The sequence below is a fragment of the Prosopis cineraria genome, unplaced genomic scaffold (assembly GCF_029017545.1).
Source record: "Prosopis cineraria cultivar Desert tree isolate PC_DT_omini unplaced genomic scaffold, ASM2901754v1 PC1, whole genome shotgun sequence".
Lineage (NCBI taxonomy): Eukaryota > Viridiplantae > Streptophyta > Magnoliopsida > Fabales > Fabaceae > Prosopis > Prosopis cineraria.
Genome location: NW_026555332.1, coordinates 48,556,536 through 48,580,669, shown reverse-complemented (window position 1 = coordinate 48,580,669; position 24,134 = coordinate 48,556,536). Strand labels below are relative to the sequence as shown.

The 24,134-nt window shown below is 35.7% G+C and overlaps 3 protein-coding genes across 3 annotated transcripts; 1 reads left to right on the top strand and 2 right to left on the bottom strand.

Annotated features, from left to right (window-relative positions):
- Positions 1–1,740: 1,740 nt before the first annotated feature.
- LOC129295834 (casparian strip membrane protein 1-like) lies at positions 1,741–2,782 on the bottom strand. The gene is made up of 3 exons (XM_054934416.1): positions 2,469–2,782; positions 2,255–2,378; positions 1,741–2,164 (listed from the first exon to the last, which is right to left on the bottom strand). Exons 1-3 carry the CDS (start codon positions 2,714–2,716, stop codon positions 1,949–1,951), a joined length of 588 nt encoding a protein of 195 aa, XP_054790391.1. The 5' UTR covers positions 2,717–2,782; the 3' UTR covers positions 1,741–1,948.
- Positions 2,783–4,535: 1,753 nt separating this feature from the next.
- Positions 4,536–8,436, top strand: LOC129308887 (peptidyl-prolyl cis-trans isomerase CYP18-2). The gene is made up of 6 exons (XM_054950264.1): positions 4,536–4,715; positions 4,910–5,005; positions 5,087–5,148; positions 5,389–5,522; positions 6,416–6,500; positions 8,107–8,436. Exons 1-6 carry the CDS (start codon positions 4,557–4,559, stop codon positions 8,168–8,170), a joined length of 600 nt encoding a protein of 199 aa, XP_054806239.1. The 5' UTR covers positions 4,536–4,556; the 3' UTR covers positions 8,171–8,436.
- A 1,100-nt stretch (positions 8,437–9,536) lies between these two features.
- Positions 9,537–22,596, bottom strand: LOC129313146 (probable UDP-N-acetylglucosamine--peptide N-acetylglucosaminyltransferase SPINDLY). The gene is given in 19 exon segments (XM_054956096.1): positions 9,537–10,414; positions 11,369–11,496; positions 12,861–13,078; positions 13,186–13,232; positions 13,235–13,320; positions 13,432–13,526; positions 13,980–14,174; positions 15,919–16,117; positions 16,480–16,544; positions 17,317–17,411; positions 17,902–17,983; positions 18,060–18,128; positions 18,223–18,342; positions 19,041–19,169; positions 19,866–19,941; positions 20,077–20,252; positions 20,367–20,528; positions 21,406–21,841; positions 22,256–22,596. Coding segments are annotated over 18 exon segments (2,790 nt in total). The 5' UTR covers positions 21,817–21,841; positions 22,256–22,596; the 3' UTR covers positions 9,537–9,977.
- Between the last annotated feature and the right edge of the window lie 1,538 nt (positions 22,597–24,134).

The following is a 24,134-nucleotide window of genomic DNA, read 5'->3' as shown; positions in this document are numbered from 1 at the left end:
CATAATAAACTAATTTAGCCTCCCTTGAAATTCACTTTTATTAATTACAAAGGCTTCGTTTCTTTCCTTTTTTTTTTTTAATCAGACCATCAGGTATCCTTTGTGAAACTATAACTAGAGGAATTAACTGGTCCAAGCCAATCCGATCAGGTCAAGGGAAATCACAATGCCACGGCTTCGTGTTATATCTTTGGCATTACCATTTCTTTGTGGCATAGAACTGAGAAATTTGAAGATGTGAAACTTGGGATTCATTGACATAAGAAGCGCATGTTAGCACGTGTTAAAGGTGATTAAAAATACTCAACTTATTCTCTTTAATTTTCCCCTGTTCTCCTTTCCCTGAATAGACCTCAGGAACAAATTGGTTTATGTATTCACGAGCAAAAAGAGGAATCAAACTGTCTACGTATACAACGTACAAACTGCTGTCCTACCATTTTGTTTACAAATTAATCTTTAATCTCAAATATGTAAAACTTCTTTCTCGAGTATTTGAATACATGAAACTGGTGAAGAAAACAAGGTGGACTTTGTGACATATATTGTGATTAAATATTGATTGTCACGTTCTAAACATATGCATGACATCTTAGAGAAGATCACTTGGGTCTTGGGATACGTGGATGATAGAATCATTCAACTATGCACTACGCGCGCGCGCGCTAGTGTTTGCTTAGAAGTTAGAAATGTTATTAGTTTTAGGATTCGTGTTTTTCCTTTCCAACTCTGTTTCTTATTTGCTGCTAGTATATGTACTGCGTCATTAAATTTATTCAACTGCAATGTTCTATTCTCTAGATGTTAGTATGGAGATCTGGTTTATGGGGGACATGTGTTTTTGGATCAATCTTGTACAGGTAACGATGAATCAATATCAATGCAAAATTTTCATAAAACAATGAAACACACACACGCACTTACTAATTTCTTATATCATACTCTAATTTATGAGCATAAGTTTAGATAGAGAGCTTTTCTCAAAAGATCAGTTTATTGGTAGAGAGAGCTTCTGATCACACTTATAAACCACACTTGTTACTTGTGATTAATTTATAATTCGAAAATATATCATTACATTTTTGCCTATCTGTTTATTTTCTCTACTTCCCAATGCTTGTAAGGTGAATAGACACATGAATTATAATTAAAAAACATTAATCTTGGTTGTTAAAAATAAAAAATGTGATCAGTGCAACTGGTCACTAGCCGATTCTCCCGCTTCGATGCAGCTAGTTCTCACCAGTTCTCACTTCCCTTGGCTCTGGTTGAGCTTCGGTCTAGCTGGCTACCTGACTAATTTTCGGTAAAACTAGCAAGTTCGGTTTGGTTAAACCTTGCTTAATTCTAATTATTATTATTATAATGTTAAAATGCCGTAACATTAATATTTGAAAGTCGTCTTGATCTAGTTAGATATGCTTTATCCAGGTAATAATGTATTTAAATAATTTTGGCTGCTTTTGTAATTAATTAAGTGGATGCCTGAAGAATAAACTCGTAAGAGGTGCTTGCGTCATTTTCTAAGTGATGCTCTTTTGTACTGTTGCATCCATCTAATTTCTTTAACCTTTATCCCTTAATTAAGGACTGACCATTATTATTAAACGAGAAAGTTCCAACCTAACCGGACATCGATTCATCAGGATTCTTGTCTAAAATCTTTCTAACACTCCCATGGATAGATTGTCATGATTTAAGCTAAGATCAGAGCGTAGGTCGTAATACCGAATAGAGAGGGAGGTAAGAAAGCATGCCTAAAAGAAGTGAAAAGCACATTGAAAGAAGCTATAGATGATAGGAATATTACATCATCTGACCGATAAGTAAATAATCATGAAGTGGACACTTGAGCGAAACATCACGAATGCACACAACTTGAGAACTTCATGCATAAACAGGAGATGAATGGGGCACAACATGACAATAGTCTGCTTGATTAATTCTGCTAGTGGTTTCTGAGAGCCACACCAGACATCACAACCATCAAGAGGAGGGCAGTCACAGCAACGAAGGCCGACACCACGGCTGAACTAGTGGCCATGCAAAAATCACCAAATTGGTTGCAGACGGCAATCCAGTTTGTGTCCTGATCGCCATTGTGTGCCAGGTACACGATGCCGGCTGATGCAGAAGCACTTGAAGCAGCCAGCGTCAGAAACACCTACAATTCATTAATCAACACTTAAGAAAAATATTAACAATCACTGTACGTACGCATAGCTACTGAGTTCAATTAACTAGCGCGATTTACGGCGTCTAAGATCAGAAGGAGAAGCCTTGCTCCAACTGCGTGGGGGCGTATAATGGTGACCACAGAGAAAGGTAGAGACAGGACTAGGTACCCACCCACCAATGACATGGAAATAAGGAAAAACCTGCATCGGATTAAACCAGGATTCATATCTCATTCCGTGAAATTAATTCTTGTCAAAGGCAAATTGAAAAGAAAGTGATGGATGACATACTCGAAAGTTGGGAAACTATCGTAGCTGGCTTCAAACTGGAAGAACTGAGTGAAGAAAGGGAGAGTCTGTTCGGCGGTTCCCATGGTGGCAGCGGCGCCGAGAGCAGCTGCTATGGCACCTAACCTGAGAATGAAGTCTATTATGGCCAGCGCTTTATTGCTTCCTCCCGGTCTCGCGGCTGCATCAGCTGCAACTGGTCTTCCTTTCTCGACGTTGCTCGACTCTGGGACATCGACGGTGGTTGACATTTTCTTTTTGCTTTGAAAAATATGAGTAAATAAATTGGAAGGAGATATATGAGAAACAAAGCCTGCGATGCAAAAGGGTGACAATGGTTGGATCTTATATAGAGGGACTATGAGGGCAGCTTTTGGACCAGTTTATTAATGGAAGCCGGGGGGAGTTGTTGAGAAACCAGTACGCGTTACACAGTCATTTTTTCTTTTCTTTCTTTCTTAATTTATTTAAAGGCGATGGTTAGTCACCATATATGCACAATTCATTAGAGTCACTTTTGATCGCAAAGCAAGTAGAGATCAAATCCAAATCATTCCCAGCTGGTTAGACAATAGTTTTACTAGCTAAGTATACTTAACCCATTTCTTTCTATTATTTCCGTACGTTCTGAATAAAAAACATAGCGGACGTTGTTGTGGGTGTTAATTCTTCTTAACACTTTATGTATTAGACTATGCATGTGAAGAACTCATGGGGAAAAAACTTGTTAAATTAAGCTGCTGCCATGAGCATATGATCATAGCAAACTCTCTTTTAAGTTTTTATTAGTCAGTCAACCAAACCACGCATACGCAGCCTTCCTAATCCAATATTGCAAGCACGAGACTCCGGGTTGGCATCACTGGGCTGATGAAGAAGTTGCCCTATTGTATGCATGTTAAGGAAAATGATTATTTAAACTTCCAAGCACCCAAACCATAAGTGCAATGGGCATGCATGTAATGAGCAACATTATAAAAGAGCAAGTGTAATAGGCAAATAGCTTTCTTTGGAACTTGGCGCACTAGTCATCCCTTATCTTTTCTAGAGTGAAGTGAATCAAATAATAACCGATTTAGTTATTACAACAATACAGGTTAAAATAATGCAAGTAACTGACTGTCAAAATTCCTATTAGAAAGAAGGCAACCGGATTCACTATTTCGCCATTGTTTTTATGAAATCTTGGTTGATTTAGTGAATTATTTATATATTTTTAAAAAAAATTAATTAGTTGGATTGAGCTATTCTAAACAGGTACCATCCTTAGGAAGCGGGCACAATGCCCTTCTCTAATATTTCCTTTGTCCAAAAATCTTTAGCTCAAATGATCCCTTCCTTAGGCAATAAATTTCAAGAGAGCCTTAATATATTGGTTTTGGAAGGGAAGTTGCAGTGATGTGCAAAACTAAATAAGTAAATGTTAAAAGTGGCACAAGTTATTGATTGATTTGATTAAGTTTATTACAGGCCATCTAAAATTGAATTAAACAAATAAAAAAGTTCAATATAAATTAATTAAATATTTCAATCAATTTACCATTCGCAACCAAACACGTAAAGTGCCTTCCTGCAAAATATATAAGACATCTGACTTCTCATGAAGTCATATATAGTCTTGCTTATCTTGTAAATTCAACCAGACACAAGGCCTACGGTAATTTACTTAAAATAAATCATAAATGAACATATATATATATATATATATATACGTGTTATATCAATATTTAAGGGAGTCACGTTGGGAGGGTGTCCCCTTGTTGTATTGGGACCATCTATAAACAAACTTAAAATAATTGGGTAATTTTTTCTTGAAAGAAAATCAACTTAAACTCAAAAAGAATAAATGTTTTGATTCCCGAGGTGTATAAATAAGAAGGAACATAATTTTTATCAATTTATTTTTATTTAAATTATATTTTTAATTTATTTTTTAAAAATTTACTAAAAAATTTATCATCATTAATTTATGTTTTGTAACCTTACTATCATGATCCCCGTATCTAAACGAAGGGGGAAGAAAGAGCCAGCCCAAAAGCCCATGCAGCCGGTCATCAAGATAATGGGCCCAGCCCAATTCAAACAGACAAGATGCCTCCCCTGCTGCGTAAACCGCAAGTGAATCCTTCGATTTCGCGTTGGCGTCAAGCTCGCCGGAGGCTTCTTCGTCTCTGCAAAATGTGGGCGAGCGCAGAAGGTGGTGCTCCGGAGGTCATTCTGGAGACTTCCATGGGTTCTTTCACCGTTGAGGTACTTCCTTTTTATTTTCCCCCCTCCCATATCTTGTTTCAGTTTACTTGCTCTAAAATCCTGAAGAACACTCATGGATTCTGAAAATTGCTTCTTCCTTCCTTTTTTTTTTCTTTTGTTGAAAATGAAAGAGATATGATAAGGTATAAGAGCACATAAACTCACCAGTTGTCATTATCTAATTTTGGGCTCAGCTGTACTACAAGCATGCACCCAGAACCTGCAGAAACTTCATTGAACTCTCTCGCAGAGGCTATTACGATAACGTTAAATTCCATAGAATCATCAAGGTGTTTTTCTTTTCTTCGCTGTTCGTGGCTTCCGTTATTTGAGATTAAGTCTTATTTAGATTCATCTCCACTGTTGAGTAGGACTTCATAGTACAAGGTGGAGATCCCACTGGAACAGGAAGGGGAGGGGAGTCCATTTATGGGTATGTTTTTAAAGATTCTTAGTTTTTCCACTTTGATTATATGCAGCATGATATTGGCGCTTTCTTTCCGTATTGCTTTTTGATCGGTGTCTATCAGAGCTGCCTTAATACTTATTTGCTTGCTGTTTGGAATTTTGTCTTGCTTGGCCATTGTGTGGTGGCACCGAAGTATCGAACAACAAGTTAATTAAGTTTATTTAGCATGGGATAATTTATTGCTCCTCTTATTGTTTATCACAGTCCAAAATTTGAAGATGAGATAAGGCAGGAGTTGAAGCACACCGGAGCTGGTATCTTATCCATGGCAAACGCTGGCCCAAATACTAATGGTAGTCAGTTCTTCATTACTTTGGCGCCATGCCCATCTTTGGATGGTAATGCCGTTATCTTATCCTCTTAAACAACTTCAAAGTTTAATGCTTTTGCGCAAATACTTTCAAAATATTCTTGGGTTTACTGCACTATTCCATGAAATGCTGTTATGTTATCCTCTTAAACAACTTCAAATTTTAGTGCTTTTGGGTCAATACTTTCAAAATATTATTGGGTGTGAGATACAGTGCATGCAATCGTGTGATGTATCCACATTTGTATTTGTGGGTTGAGTCGTTTACAAGTAGGATGCAAGATTTAGTTTTAAAGGAAAGCAATTACTATGAAGCTTTATCATTCTTTTGTGTTGCTGTCTGAATTTGGATGTTAAAGCCAAACATAAGTAAAAGAATTATCGAATTTTTAAGGATTATCTAGGAAGGATTGACAGATAAAAAGTTTGAAATTTACTTTCTGTGGACTAAAAAGGAGAGGAAACTTTTCCACAAATGTTAGCTCTCAGAAACCTTTTAACATTACTCCTACCAGTCTTTGTCCTAACTGTCATAACTTGGTTTTTGTAATTTCTTGGATTATTTTATTGGCCGTTACATAATTGATAATTTCTTAGTACTTATTTTTGCATCACCACCGATGGAATGAATCAAAGACAGAACTAGTGCAGAACTGGTTATTGAAGTATTTGGCTTCTCAAATGTAATCTTTTCATTAAGGTAGACACTAGACAGTAGGCCAAGATTTCCACTCCTTAGTTATGTTTTCATTTTGGATTAGAGAGTCCACTCAGGCAAACTTTTAACATTAGATTTGGTATTAGTAATAGTTGACTGAAAGCGTGACATGTTTGGCTAGTTTTTTAGTGATCTTTGTAAGTTACATCTTAAGCTTTTTGCAATTGTTAGCAATTTTGAATTATTGATTCTGGTTCCTCCAGGTAAACACACCATATTTGGAAGAGTATGTCAGGGGATGGAAATTATCAAGAGACTTGGCAGTGTCCAAACTGATAGCAATGATAGGTATGTAAAATATTGTGCATAATTTTGACCGAATTGTATACCACTCCTCATATATTGCATCTTGCCTTTAGTTTCTTATTCTGATTATGACACACCATATATTTAGTTGGCCAAAAACACACCTTAGGGTATTAAGTATCGTAAAGCATAGGGCCTGCTTGGTTCAATTACAAACCTCTAAGGTAATGCAATGTAATACAATGTAGTATAGTGCAATGTTGATTATGAGGTGCTTGTTTGGTATGTTCTGGTAATCAATACCAAAACTCTTCTAGCCCTGGTCACAAAAGAAAAATCCTTCTTATTTGCTGGCAAACATTCACAGATCAACGCAATCAGTTCATCAACTAGAAAAATCACACAACATAATCAGATCTGGAAATTGAATTCTGAGAATATGGAAAATAGATATGGAATTGTACTTCAAAGGTGAAATCTGGAAGAAGGCTGGTGCTGGAGATCAATGTTGATCTGGAAAAGGTCTTATAAGACAAAGAATGCCATGAAGAATGCCGCCATTGGTGAGTTCAAAGAAGGATGACGTTGGAGACTGACACTGGTGATAGTCCAATAGATCTGAAACTCAATGATCTGGAGAAGGTGTTGATGGTCTTGCTGGCGGGTTGCATTTGATGTGATAGACCTGTTGGTGAATGCAGCAAATGTGGAGAAGAAGGCTCTAGAATTGGACTTGATGGCTCTCACAAACACCATTGATGTTGGAGAAGGTCTCATCAGAGTTGGAGAAGAGGCTAGCAGCAGTGGAATGGATGAAACGGGAGGAAGTGCAGTTTTTTTCTTTGGTTGGGGGATGATGAGAGGAGGAAGGAAGGGGACGGCAGGAACCTGATAAGGGATGAGGGTGTTTTTGGGATAGGGGGTGGTTATGGATGGTAATCAAGATTCATTGGAGGTATCTATGATTATTCACTACCATTTTTGCTAATGAGAATCACCTTGGGCACGCTCCAAAACCCAACCAAACAGCATTTCTACGGTAATGAGGTCTGGAATACCATTGCAGGGCTGCAATGGGGTTGAACCAAATGGGCAATAGTCTTAGCCAGATGTTGGGATATCTTGGGGGATGATTACAGTTAAAGTTGTTTTATTTAATCCGGTCAATAGGCATAATTGCTAGTTTGCTACCTCGTGCATCGTTTAGTTTTTGTGCTTCTTGTGTGCATGTTTCTTCCTCCTCCTCCTTTCCTTTCCTTTCCTTTCCTTTCCTTTCCTTATTTTTTTACCGGTGCATGAAAGAAAATTATGCAGAAAGCATTTATATGTTTTAATATACTTGCTTAACCATTGCATTGGCTTGAGGAAATTGTCATTATTGGTTTAAATTCTGATATTTCGTTTTTTCTTTTTTGAAGTTTCATTTTTTATTTGTGGCTTGCTGAGATGCCAATTTCTTCATCTTTCTGAAATAAAATCATACTTTTTGCGTCTTATGCGCCTTTCCCATCGCATTATACGATCAAAATCCAATTTCACCAACCTCCAGCTTAGTCTTATTTTAACAGTTTTTTTTTTTTTTTTGGCCCCTGTGGTCTGCACGAATTTATTTGATTAATTATTATTTTCCAATTTGTACTGATATTAGGCCTATCCATGATGTGAAGATACTAAGGACATCGGTAAGGATTGACACAAATTCCCTTCCCTGATATCCAAGAACTGTTGTTCCCACGGTATTATACGGACAACCGGGGATTGTAATTTTATCACGAGTTCCTTGCAGAAATGGGGAGGAAATCTGGACTATCAACGGCAACTTTAATTTTATCATGATGAGGTAGTGGAAGTTGTGGATTTCTTACAGAACTTTATATTCAGGGTAGACGAAGAACCTGATTCAATTATCTGCAAAAGTATTTCTTACCATGGATGAAATTTGCGTTATGAACTTTTAGAATCGAAGAAATTTTTGATCTATTGTGTCATTTGTACTAAAATGTGCAAAATGATGAACCAAGATTAGAACTGGTTAGATGAGATTTAACGCATTTAACAAAAGCCACCTCACAGGTATCCTTGATCTTTCTTTCTTTCTTCATGATCCTATTATTAATTTGAAAAAATTAATCTTTTAATCCTTTAAGTTTTGACTCACTGTTTAGTTATGATTTAGTGTGACTCAATTCTTGAATTTTTAACTTGTTTAAAATTCAATTCCTAATTTTGTCATTTTTTAAAAAATTTTATCCTTATCACCTGTATCTCATATTGAGTCATCGATGATTCATTCAACTTGATAAAAAATTATTTGTTGTGGCTTCTACATCAAATCCATGTGGATGTTGTATGAAAATGGGGAAAACGTGTAGTGGGTTTTGAGTTAGACATAGTTGTTCAATTATGGTAACGTTTAGAGACAATTGTTTGCAAAAGTATTTCTTATCATGGATGAGATTTGCATTATGAACTTTTAGAATTGAAGAAATTTTTTACCATTATATCATTTGTACTAAAATGTGAATGATGATCCAAGATTGGAACTAGTTAGATGAGATTTAGCGCTTTTAATGACCTCCGCAGATCTCTCTGATCCTTTTCTTTCTATCTCCGTGATTCTATTATTAGTTTTCATGCAAGTTACATGAAATCATATTTGACCCCCAAAATAACTATTTTACATATAAGTGCCCCTTTTATTTTATCCATAACTGAACTTGGTTTCTTTTTGATCCAGTTAAAGAGTTAATTTCTTGCAGTGGTTTAACAAACTCTTTTTTCATAGATCCTTGTCTTGAATCTATTTTAACAATTCATTTCAGGAAAGGTCGTTAAGGTTTCAATGATGAGTAATTCCGTAAATTATAAACTTGAACTGAATTCCTTATAAAAATGTTGACGGCGTTGAATGAAAAGAAGCCTTCCCGGTATAGATCATGATTACCTAGAATTTGCCCAACATTGATCACGGTCAAGGCACAACGAATAAAACGGATGATTTCTCTTCGCATCAAATCAGGTTTTGAACTGCTCGCTTTCTGATATTAAATTTTACATTTATAAATATAACACGACAGCTAAAATATTAACAATCTTGTATTTTGTCGCTATTCACTTTGCAGAGCAAAATATTCCTTCGCCATATTCTGATTATCTGCAACATTAAAAGAGAACAATAAAGAACCTTGACCGAAAGTAAAATATTACACAAAATTTACACTCAACTAGCTTCTATAATTCGTGGGAAAATGTGTATCAGCTACTGAAATATGTTGAAAGCAACATCACCACTTGTAAATCCGCTGCACTTGGGGTCCAAAACCGAATTCATGACTGTAGCCTAACCTTTTCCCAAAAAATTGTCATTCTATGACTGTAAATCTTGATGCAGTAGTTGCTGCAGACCTCTTCCAACAGCAAGCAACCACTACAATATACATCATTTCAACCTAGCAGTATTGCTCCTATTCTAACAGTCCAACATCCTTGAATCACTACAAACGATTCTCGGATGAAGCTTTAACTAGAACCCACCTTCCCTTGTTTACTAGAGTGATTCAATGACCCCCCATTTTCTTCACAACTACGGATATTGAGCTTGGATGGCTGCGATGAATTTAATTCACTGGTCTTGACAGATCCTGGGCTGCTGTCTCTTGAGTTGGCTATACTTGTTGGCTCTGATGTCTTGTTAGATGGGACATTCATTGGGGCTGATTGCTGCAACAATTCTATGCGCTTTAAAGATGGAACATCTCCTTTGCAATATCTGCGCCACATGTTCCTAAATGTTGATTCTAGCCCAAGGGTAAAATTCGCTCCATCACAAAGAGGAGACTTGGACATGAGTTCTCGAAGACTCATCCTCAACTTTTGTAGGGCTGGTATGTCAGAGGCCAGCTGTAGAGCCAATTGGACATATTCATCTTCATTTCCGGCAACCAAACGCTTCAGACCTATATTTTGTAACGAGACATCCTTCAGTTTTTTAAAGCAAAGGAAAAGATAAATAATGGTGCTCAATTAACTTCGTTTCCCTTTTTTCCTTTCCTTTCCTTTCTCTCTTTCCTTTTTTTTGGGGGGGGGGGAGGATGGGCGGTTTGACTAAGCTCAAATGCATATCCATCAAAACAATTTGACCCATGAAAAAAGGATGAAAAACAAACCCATTATCTCAAATTATTAATCAGCATGATTGGAATGCAGGATCACTAAAGAATTTTAAGCAGCCCGCTGGACAAACCATGGTCCAGGGCTTCGGAGGCTGTCCTTTAAAAATTCTGGACTTCAGCATCCACATTACAGAGAACCTACATTTTCAACTATTCTGTTCTGTTGACTTTCAACTTGTATGTCACTATGCAGGACCAAACAGATTAGATACTTGGTGAAATACACGGGCCAGCAATTCTCAGCAAAAGGAAATGGCACTGAGATTCAGCGGGGTCCAAACTGTTAGCTCAACAAAGTTGAGATGAAATAAGATTTGTGCTGGGTATCACAATTTTTCTAGTCCCACCTAGTGGGATAAGGCTTATTATTATTGTATCACAATTTGCCTAGCATCGATACATAATCTACTCTAACCAGCAGCATGCAACTTTTCTTCCTCCTAATGATGATAAATCTTGCAGAAATGGCAGAGGCAAGAAGACATGACAAGGCAATATAACTCTTCAAAAAAGGGAGTACGGAAAGGGCACAGGGTTTACACATGGCTCAAAATTATTGATGAGAATGAAGGAATTAATTAACCACCATCAGTATTAAAAGGAAATTTCAGGCTTTTAAATTCATTCTTGAACATGGAACCTCCCCCAGCATTAGCCAATACTGCCTGAAGCTGGAATGAAAAAATTTCACACAACGTATAAGGGCAACAAATAAAGAGACAAAAATGAGTATCTTACCAACTTTGCTAAGAAGGCTAACACCAACATTGTGTGCATGTACAGAACCAGCCATAGTGACGCATGGAACTCCCATGTACAAAGATTCACATGTGGTGGTTGTTCCAGCATAAGGAAATGTGTCCAAACTATACATGAAACAAGGCATCGTTAATTAAAAAGGGTATAAGACCAGCTATATATCCCAGACATATGATGGCGCCCTCAAGACTTTTAAGTGATAGTTAATCACATGCACTTGCCCAAACATTTAAAATAATAAATTATCATCAGAGTTTGGAGTACTGTAATTTTGACTTCCACTTTGCTAGAGCTAACAAAGCGCCTGTCAAAAAGATAAAAAAATATAATCATGGTGCAAGATTGAAACCACTGCATGAAGATAGAACATCTAAGGCCATACGGATAAGCTGAATAATGTAGCAAGATTTTAGATATCAGTTACAAGAGTCAGCAAAACTGGATGCAACAGAGATACTCCCTCCAATCCTATATACGAGTCATCTTCCAAAAGGAAGGTGAGCTATTAATTACTTTATTCCAATTTTACATTTTTGCAAATTTCTCTAAGTAGAGCAAAAGGTTACATATGGGGCAGAAATTGCTTTTAAAGACGATGCATTTAATAAGGGTAAACTAAAAAATTTCTCTCTTTCGCAAATAATATCAATAATCTACCTACATCTCCTTAATTCGGGTAAGGTGGTTAAACATGACGTGTATATAGGACCAAAAGGGGTATACCACAAGGACTAAACAAACTAAATGAAGAACAAACAGATGATCCCATAATCTGCATTTGAACACCAAATCATTTCATTTTGTTTCGTTCTGTTGTTTTGATTGACTAGGCAATCTTTACTACCATAGTCATCAAGGTAATATAACATAGACAATGAAGACAGAAGGCGCATGATTACTCTAATATCCAAAATCAGATACAATTATCAGGATGAGAAACAAACATTATTAAAGTAACTCTCAACTTTTAGGATGCAAAAAAAATTTATAATCACATTCCCCAATTAATATAATGCCTTTCCCCTCTCCTAATTGGCAAGCCACAAGTATTTCCATGGGAAATTAAAAGATACAGTTCTTCCCCCTTACCAGACACTTTGTTTGAAGGTTATGTGTTCCCATGCTTTGGTCTCCAATTGGTAAAATCATGCCACTTACATACCACTAAAATTACTTGGGCCCACTCAACGTGGGACTCAAGCAGGTTTCTATCAGTTTTCCCATAATTGCAATTTCAATAAATTATAACTGAACAAGATTTTCAGTAAAGTTAAAGGAGTTTAAGCTAGCTCCAGTAACCAATAGGTGATTGAATATAGAAAAGTTGAAGAGGAAAAAAATTACAAAGATGATAAAACAGAAAAGATAAGACTCTATCGCAATATTATTCAACATTAATACCTTCATAATGTAAAATAATAAGGCTGAAGTTGCACATATGAATACCTTCAGAATGTAAAATAGATATTACCTGATATCCATCAGAGAGTATGCTTGCATGTGGTCATGGTTTAGAAGAATTAGGGGCAGAAGATCAACACATAGTGGCTCCACACCTAACTGCTCCAACGTTGCAAGAAATCTCTGTCTCACACTATCACAACAAAATGGTTTGCATTTTACCACAAGGCGTGAATTTGGAACTTGACGTAATATCCTTGCCCAAACTTGCAACACTTTAGGTGTGATCTGATGATATGAAACAAAACAAGTCCCTGAAGTCAAGGGATACTTCTCCCAGAGCATGCTCTTAGTCAACAAAGAAAAATATTAAATCCATTTTACTCAAACACTACCTTGGCAAGATTGTTGAAGCTACCAAACGTAATGAAGCCATTAGAAGAGCGGGAGTAGGACAAACAGGCCCAGCTTCAAGCGAAGGTGTATAACAAAGGAAGCATTGTGGTAACCGAACTAACTCCTCAACATGACTGTAATTCAGGAAAGTACCATGAATAAAAACACTAACCAAAATTTTGGTCAGAAAGTGATCTAGTACAGAACTATGGTCAGAAAGTACAGAAGTTCCAGAAGAGATCTACTTCTGCTTTGTTTCAGGAGGATCTGCCAGTGAATCAGTTATTCTATAATCAATTGTAGGTAAGCCAGTTGTATTAGGATAACCAATCCAAGTCACCTACACGTCAAGCAATACAAGTGAGAAAGGTCAAATTAATAAACAATCAAAACATGAAATGATTGCATCATGCACATTGTCATCAACCAAAGAACATTTTAGATAACGTGACTAATAGTTTAGCACTACGTTTAAGAAGAAAACAAAGAAAATGATTAGATGAATAACTGGTTTAGGGTTCAGAACTAAATCACCCTACAGAATATCTTGTTGAAGTCATAAAAAGGATGCATTCTGAATTCCTGATCAACCAACTCTTCAATTCAAATTACAATAAGGAAGACTTTAATTTACAACAATATCTACAACTACTAAGACCAAATATAAATTATTGAAAGATCAACAGATAGACAAGAGGAAAATGGTAAGCCATACACAGGAATAAGAATAAAAATGAGCTCTAAACTACAGGCAACAGCCTACATGATAAGATATTTTCAAGTCTCAACAAACCTGAACTGGTGCAGGCCGACATGCCATCATTCCCAACTTGTTGTTTGCAGTATGACCAGTAAGTTCTACCAGGATGTCAACCTGATCTTCTCTGACCATGTTGGCAACTCTCTTTTCATCAATCCCATATATATCTCTCCAAATCCCACCCTTCTGTAGAACTTTCTCCCTAAATTTTATTGTTTTTGCATCTGCCTGCAACACCGCATAAGATATTTCTATAATGCAAAGGTTTGCTTGGCGATACTGATGAAATTTTCAAAATAGCATTTGGCTGGCTAGAGGGACATGACAGGTCCACTCTAACAATGAAGAAATGTATGCGAGGACATTGTAAAGATAAGCATATGCCTGATCATAACTTCAAAGAACTTGGAAAATGTTTCATTACAAAACGAATGTAACAGAACCTTTTAAAAATACAACTGCTTTCTCAAAACTGCCGAATCTTATATTAGGAGACCAAAATCAGATACCAAAAGGGCATTCAACGTAGATACAGCACAACCAAGATGAGTTAAACTTCAACCAAAAGGTTTGAAAAGACAGGGAGGATGCAAAAGATAAAGAGCACAAGATTTGGGAAAAAATATTTAAATTCAAGCGGCCTTGAATTGATTAATGCTGGCTGAGATATATTGGGAAGCTAAACACCGTGAGCCACAGCCATTATAATTAATAAAAGTTAGCAAAACATCAAAGAAGGGCAAACAGAATGCTTCTTCATTATCCTTTAACACTATCCAGTAAGGCTGATGTGAAGTGCATCAACTTGAATGGATACCCCGTGTAAAAGCAACTACGGTTTCACAACATTGGAATATAAGAGACAAGGACTACACTTGCTACAACTGGAAAGTGGTTTAATTTCCATTCAATATCCAGATTGTATTGCACCAGCTTGGAGAGAGAAAGAAAGATCTTACTCCAGGATGCAACCCAACTTGCTAGGAACCCTATCAAACTGGATATGCACATCCCATCTGCCCCCACCCATCACAACAACTTTCTCAAATTAGGCTGTAAGCCTTTAGCTATAAGGCCGGACAGCTGATCAATGGAGTTATAAGTTGGGACTATGATGGAACGAATCATTTTGGTATAATGCAACCACTTCCTTAATCCACAGGCAGTGGGGGGAGCACCAACTTCATAGCAAGTAGAAAAAGCTACTTGTTTTGCCATTTAATCATGCCAACATTAAGGTCAAAACAGTGCAAAGTAGGTCCCCATACAGAAAATACAATAAGTATATATGGGTAGAGAGCAAGATAGCTTCTGCCCATGATACATGCTTTCTATATACCAAGAATTTTCTTTCTTGATTTCCTTCACCCATTACATTTTTCTGGAAGCCAACACAAGTCTCATATATTTCTTAACTGTTTTCTAACAGGTGAAACGATTTTATTAAAAATATAATAACATGTGCATAAGTTATGATTGAAATAAAACACAATGAATGGGAAGCCAAAAAACTTTCAAATTCACAAAACTATGTTGGAGCATCTATAGTTAACAAATGTAGATCTGGCTGACTCAGAAAAACACTTAAAAAATTAACTGGTCTTTATAATATTCCACATGAATGGGAAAATATTTTCTTCTTGGTGCCTATAAGTAGTTGATTCTTGTGATGAAAATACGGACTCTCATAAAATTAGTATGATTAGAAAGAAAATGGAACACAAGATACCCCACATGCACCTTAAGAAGCCAACCAACCTTTTATTACAGCTTTTCAATGGAAATAGAAATGAATTTAAAACTTGAAGAAGCAGCACAAAAAATTACGTTTTATATCAATCACAAAGACCTAGAGCTAATAAAAAATCAAAAGCACCATAAAAAATTTCAAGCTAGTCAACTGATTTACTAGGGGAAAAAAACACATTGCAACAATCATCGACTGTGTACGTAAACAACAATGATAATATACCTTGACAACGGCCGAATAAACTATGACTTTATATTTGGTGCGGTCATGATAGACAAGGGGAGCCTCTATGAAGTAAGAAACAGAATGGGTAAAATAATCAGGAGATACATATCCTATGACAAGAGATCGCTCAGGATCTTTAGGGTTATCCCATGTTGAGTACTGTGAATATAATCTCATGAAGCGCCTACCCCAGTCCCTGCATGAAAACATTTTAATAGTCAAAGCTTTAACGAAACTTTTTCCAAGTTGCAGAACACGTTACAGTAATAAATTCTACATAAAACAAAAAATAATACATTAGAGGCAACCTGTTTTAACAGCATTATTCATCTACTATCAAGATTATTCTAGGAAATTCCTCTAACTTGTTTCCAGGTTATTGGCTGAAGTAGTCATTCTTTCATTGCCCAGGGAAATTATATTCTTCATCAAACAATTGACAAAATCCAATGAAATTGATTAAATATATTGTATGATGATGTTCAACGCCATTAAAACAAGTGAATTTTCCAACAAAAATCAAATTGTATAAGAAGTTCATAGGGAAAAAGTTGCAACCTGTGAGCTTCAAAAAGTTTATCATCGTGGCCTTCATCTATGTAATTCATTGCAAGCAAGCGGTTCTGCACATTAATGCTCATCAGAATAATATGCCAATAAAAAATCTAGAGGAATAAAGTTTTAATAAGCATGTATAAATAATTGAAATGGATAAAATGAAACAAACATATGACTGGAAAAAATAATGCACTTTTAATATCATCCATGTCCAAGTGAACTACGCTCATTAGCATGCCAAGTAAGAAAACTTCCATTTTCCAACGCAAACTATGACAACAAATAAACTAAAGAAAAGGGTGAATTAAGTAAGAAAACTTCCATTTTCCAACGCAAACTATGACAACAAATAAACTAAAGAAAAGGGGTGAATTTAAGTAAGAAAACTTCCATTTTCCAATGCAAACTATGAAAACAAATAAACTAAAGAAAAGGGGTGAATTTTTATTCTTGAACCTTTCTAACATAAAAATGTTGGACTAGTCATGTTAATTGTCTGGCCAACTAGCAATTTTGAAGTAGCATGCCAGGACGGAAGTGCTAAATTTTGAACAAACCCCCCAGACGTCACTAGGTAGAAACTGGAATTTATCAAGAAACAAGAAACCACACAACAAACTCATAGCAGGCTAATTCTTGATATGGCCATTATAATCCATTTTGTATTACCACAAAATTTTAGCAGCCAACGTGAAGTTTTGTATTACGTCCACACACAAAAAAAAAAAAAACATTAAGTTTTGTATGAAACTCAAGTTCATATAGATGCATAAACCTTATTTACAGAACTCAGAAAGAACAATGTGTGCGTGTGTGTTCACCAACAATGCCCCATACCTGGCCAGCATTTCGAGAGTCAGGATCTATCTTAAGACATTGCTCATAAGCATTAACTGCCAGAGTGATATCACCAATATCCCTATAAAGAACTCCTACACAACAAGAAAACAAAAGATTGTACCTCAGAAAAAACAAAAGATTGTACCTCAGAAAAAAAAAAAGATTGCACCTCAGAGTATACCCCATTTATTAATTAAATAAGACCTTTTATGGTAAGACGAGGAAGCAACTGCAAAAAGCTATAAGACCTTTTATGGGAAGACAAGGAAAGCTTCCAGTAATCTTGATGGCAAGAATATGAGCAAAACCAGAAACAAATTTTCAAGATTACTTCTGCAAGAAACTTTGAGAAATTCAAAATGAACTTCCACTTTCCTGCCTTTACCAGTATCAATGTCATCACATCATCATTCATGTGCTTTTTAACCTGTTTGTCTGTTCATCTTTTGGTATAGCTACAAATTTTACTGTTAATGTGCCAAATATGAAGCAGCACAACATTGGCCAAGATGACCACTTCTATGTTATTGAAAAACCACAACCGCCAAAACAGAAAGGAAATCTAAGAATGTTTAAACAGACCTAAATTATTGTATGCCTCCGCATATGTTGGATTTGCAATGATAGCTTTCTCAATCATACTTGCAGCAGCATCAATTTTACCCTGAAGGAATGAAGAAGACAATTAGCTATTAACTTCACATTTTTATCAATTCTAAATTCATAACTTAATGCTTAACCTGGACAGTATAGACAACACCGAGGTTATTCAGTGATTGTGAAAAATTAGGTTTGATTGACAAAGCAAGCTGCAAAAAAAAAAACCAAAATGATTGTGATGTGATAGTAAATAAATGCACTCAAGAAGAAGAGTAAAAACAAAAACAAGACTGTCATTGTTACCTGGTAACACTCAACAGCTTTATCAAGGTTGTCTTTATCTTTATATATAACCCCTAGGTTGTTACACGCTTCCGCACAATGAGGATTGAAGTGAAAAGCAAGTTCATAAAATACAATAGCCTGACCAATAATTTTAATAAAAGCAAATTAGTACATGACAACTTGCCGACATATGGATCTAGAAACATACACTCTGGCAAGCCCCCTTTTTGTGCTATGAACGTGATATTAGCCGTGATAATGGAACTAGGAAAATGGGCTATATTAGATTAGAAGTGGATGGGACTGTAAATACCAATGGTAATTCTAGGTGTGGTGGTGTAATCTGGGATGAGAATGGTAGGTGGAAGAAGGGTTTTTGCTGTAAACTCATATCTGTTCCTCCTGCCATAGCAGAAATTCTTGCCATTTTTCAAACACTCAATCTTTGTTGGAATAGTGCTACAGGAATATCCAAGTTCTTTCTAACTGCGTTGAGGCTATAAGTTTGCTAATTAGGGGGTGCAATGAGGAGCACCCTTTCAAAGACATCATTAATGACACAAGGATGTTGATTCATAGAGATTGGAATGTAGATTTCTCTCACATTTTTGGGGAAAAGAATGTAATGGCTGATAGTTTAGATAAGATGTCCTATACTTCTGATGCATATTTTTGTATCTTGGATCATCCCCCAACACTTTTACAAGAGTTGGAGAATGATGAGGGATCTTCCCTTCCTATTGAACTTGATGATGTGCAATCATTTTTTATTAGTAATGTATGCTTCAATATTATTAAAAAAAGGAAAAGAAAAATAAAAAGAAACGTATACTCACCATGTCAAACTTGAGCATCTCACCATAAGCAACCCCGAGATTATACATAGCATCAGCATAATGCCAATTATAATACAAAGCTTTCTTATAATAAGCCACACCTTGATTGATGTCCCCTTCCAATTTAACCTGGATATATTATCAAGTCCAAAATCAGAAACAAAAATTTGAAAACTGATCTTTGATTCTCTATAAAGCAACATAAAAAGGATCAGGAGTAGTCATGATATCTCATAATACATGATAAAAAAAAATGGTGCTTCAATAGATATAAGATCAAGGATTAACCAAGCACAAAAATGACAACATTAACTGGCAAGCTAGAATGTTGAGCTGCGGAAGCTGTCAATGCAATGAGGATTGAAAATGTGAAGCAAAGTAGATAACTCAAAAAGCTAACAATTTTGTGCGGGCAAAACATGAACCAACCTAAAATCAGAACTTATTAGACAAAACGTATATTCTAAAAGCCGCTTTTAATAGTGAAAGACATCTGCGCTCAAACAAAAAGCCTTTGTCCCCTACCCCCACCAAACAAACAAAAACAATAAGAATCATGTGAACAAGATATATACTTTTTTTTTTGGGGGGGGGGGGAGGAGAGCATGCATCCATCTGATAGCTTCCTTCTTGCTCACCAAATAAACTTACAATGAACTAGTGGATAATTAAAGTATTTCAACAAGCATATCAATCAAAAAAAGAACACCACGCAAGAAGGAAATTACACTAAGGACTCTAATCATACCAGGCAGCAAAGGAAAATCAGAAAGTTAAGTGCAAGACAAAGTTATTAGTGTTAGATGGAATCCATATATAATTTACCTTCGTTCCCAAATCAGTCAAGGCTATAGCCATATTATTCTTTGCAATCTCAAAGTTAGGTGAAACAGCTAAGCACCTGCGACAGAGCATCACCAAACCATATAAAACAACAGTAGAAGGCAATTCACTGAATTGGGGGGAAAACAAAAGGACGTTAAAGGCACAAGTTGAGCCAGAAAAAGTGTGAATTCCAGCTTGGTTGCTAGACTACCTCTCATAGCAAGCAATAGCTGCCTCCAAATCACCACGATTTTTATAAATCACACCCATATTGCAGTATGCTTCAGCATACATTGGCCTCTCTGATGCAGCCTTTTCATAGAAACTGAGGGCCATGTCATATTGCATCATTTCAGAATAGACAACACCAAGGTTATAATATGCCGGCTGCAAGAATGGATGATAGAAAAATAAGATATACATATCACGTAGGCTGAATGTTAAATAAATGTGAAAAGAGATTTAATCGTGGAAGCAGTGTATAGCAAGAGAGAGGGTTACAGCATAGTGAGTATCTATTTTGAGAGCTTCATAATATTTTTGAATTCCCTCTTGAGTGTTTCCTGCAAGCTTTATGTTGGTACCAATATCTGTTAAAACAATGGCGAGGCATTCAGAAGCTGCTTTGTATGAAGGATCCACTTGTAAAGCCTTCTGATATGACTGTTCCACGTAATGTCAATGAGTTGGAGTAATGAGTCTGGGCAACTTGTCAGATAACTACTTAATAACACTAGCATGGCAAATATGCAATGAAAAAGAAAGTGTGAAACTGTGCAGTATGGGGGATAGGAAAATGTAAACAGATAAGTTTGGAGAAAATCGGGGATTAAACAGATTAGGATAAGTTTGGCCACTTCAGTTTTGTGAGTTTGGCATCAAGAAAATTTAAGTGACCATATTAAATCCAGTTATATATGACTAGCACTCGAACCATGATAAGGTGATGACACATTCATGTAGGCCACTATTCATACAAGGTACTATTTGACTATTGAAGCCAGAGTCTCAAAATCTAGCAATATGTATCTTATTGGAAGAAGTTGCAGGGGTGTCTCAAATAATCATACTTTTCATTCTACACATTAGTTGCATGTTTATCTTTAAAGTAAACTCTGTAAGCATGGCCTGGCATCAACAAGTAAGAGAATGCCAATTTATGAATGTTATCAGCATCCATCATCTTCTTCATGTAACACTAAAGCCTCAATTTTTTACCAACCAACATGTCCTGCTTATCATGAAATTACTAAAACCTTGCAACCAAAAGTAACAAGTGCAACTGCAAGGCACATTCAGGATCTGATCATAAATGATGGAACTAAATTTTAATTAGGTGCCTTAGTGACTCGGCCCTAGCCCAAGACACAGGGTGAAATCAAGTTACCGAATAAATTTGCATTCAGAGTTATAAAAGACGAGCTTCAAGAACAGGAAAATATAGAGGGGGTTAAACACATGTCACATCATCTATCAATCAACCTTTTAAATATGCGAAGTAAAACGGTCATTTTACTTGGGAAAACCATAATGGACATACCTCAGCAGCCTCCATCAAACGACCTTCTTCTTTGTATAAAATACCACAATGCGTAAGTGCGCAAGCATTATGAGGATCCAACTTGATAGCCTCAGCAAAACTGTCAAAAGCAAGCCTCCCCATGTTCTGCATTTGCAGGCATATCCCTTTTCCAATTAAAGCCTCGACATTTCCACTATCATTCTCAAGGACACGATCGTATAAAACAAGAGCATCAGCAAACTTGTTCCTTGAACGTAGGATGTTGCCATACGAAAGATTATCTTTCCCTTCACCTCTCTTATTTATTGGATCAATATCCCCACCAGAGCCGCCACTACTAATACAAGGTTGTGACACTGTTAAGAAACCATTCTCTCGCATTAATTCCTTTTCTTTCCCATTCCCTGCACTGTTTTCCATCCATGCCATTTGACACGACTCCCGGCTCACTTTCCTGAAGCAGTCAATTGATTCGTTAAGAGCTTTGGACGTTCATTAAGGGCACAAGCAAGACGCACTACACGCTTAGATACTTTTGCAAGATGGTCAATATATTTAATTTAAGGACACGGTCAGATATTAATAACAATGTCTTAAAAGCTTGAGTCTCCCAGTGTTCGGCTTAAATACTTTGAAGCAGCAGTCATGAAAGAAAAATCAATCACACAGTGCAGAGAGAATGAAACAGTCAGCGTCTAGCAACGTAGAAATGTTCAACAACGTAAATTGATCGCAACTAAAGATTAACAAGTAAAACCCTAACAAGTAACTACAACTAACATTAAGATGTCCAGCCAAGAAAAAGAGTCAATAACAGCAGAAGATAAATGCGAAAAATTAGGCATCGAATTAGGGCTTCGAAGCTTACACACTCTAAGTTGAAGCCTCTTAAAGTGGTGCGGTAAAAAGCAGAGCATAGTAAATGAGAGTGAATTAAAGCTTGGAGGGTGGGTTCATCGAACACCTGGCAGTTGCAGAGAGGAAGGGAGAGAAGGAAGGTTGAAGGGAAAGCAGCTGCGAAGAAAGGTGGAAGAAGAGGATGATCCAATGGGGTTGGAGGGAGAGTCTTGCTCTCAGAAACAGTAGTTGGATGTGTGCAAAAGCCCAAAGTCCCTTAATCCCGTCCGTTGATTACAACATTGGCTGCAAAGGGACAAGCTTTGTTTCCCTAACCCCCATCTTCTCTTGCAGCTGACATTACCACTTTCACACCACCATGGCCTCCTCAGATTCTTAAACGAAATAGGTTTTTTTTGAAAAAAAAAAAAAAACACAGGAGGAAATAAAAAGTCACTTTTCCTTGATATCAACCTTCTTTACTTATTTTATTGGAATTGGAATGGAAATACCTTCTATTCCAAAATTTATATTATAGTTTAATTATAATTTTGTGTCGATATGAATTAACTGTATACCTTCCAACGTCACAAGGTTTTCTAAGATCATCATTATAATAGGCTTGGTTTTTATGAAACATCCGCACTTATTTTTTCTTAATTGTATCTAAATCTTACCGAAACGTATGAAAAAGTAAAAAAAAAAAAAAAATAGCGCATTGAGGAACTATATGTAAACAACATAGTATGTGATACCTATGAAAAGATTTGAAAAAATAATAATAAAATTTTTTTAAATTATATATATAATAATTTGATCTCTCAAAATGTCATAATACTAAAGATATCCTTAAAAATTCTTTGTCAATAACATTTTTTTAAAAAATATTATTTTATTTTTATTAACAAATTATAATTTCTTGTTCAATCTTGATATTCTTTAAATAAAAATTGTGGATGAAATTTATTATTTTGAGAACTTTTTTAGTAATAAAAATTACGCTTGACAAATTGTGATTTTTTATTCAATTCTTGCAATTCACAAAACAAAAGTTGTTATTTTTTAAACAAAAGTTGTGATTGAGACTTGTTTTTCAATAATAGAAATTACACTTAACAGTTATGATTTATTGTTCAACTTCCGTAATTTATAGAACAAAAATTATGATTGAATCTTATTATTTTTAGTAAAGGTAAAATGATCTTTTTAATAATTTTGGAATTTGCAAAAGCATGCTATGAAGTTTAATTTGCCTGTGTTAATTGCTTTTGGGGGAGGAAATCAATATTTTAAATAAAGTTGAAAAAATGAATTGAACCCATCAAACCACCCTGTCTAAGTGAAAGGCCAAGCTTATATTTTAGATCCCTTAATGTTTAAATGAGCCAACCCTAATGAGCTCAAAAATAAATGGGTTGGCCCTCTAGGGCCTATAATCGACCTGTGTAAGCCTTCATATATATATATATATACTTCTTTCGTTAACAAAAGTAAGGTGTTTTTAGACGAATTTACCTCTACAATAAAGTAGTTATATATTTTAAATTAACAATATCTTTTCATATGTACCCTTATTAAACACCCTGTAACAAATATAAAATCACTATTAATAGAGGCATTTTTGAAAAAAAATACAATAATTACATCTCGAAAGATTAAAAATGCCATATATTTTTGAACATCTAACTTTTTAAAAAATACTTTATATTTTTAAATAGATATCATTTTTGTTAAAAAAATTTATAAAATTTAATAAATGAGGAGAAAGAAAATTTTAATATGAAAAAAAGCACATTAAAAAAACCTTAACCTAAATATTGTTGTCATTGAAGAGCAATTTCATATTGAAGCACATACAATCAAATACTATTGATATTGAAGATAATAATAATTGTCATGATAATACTACT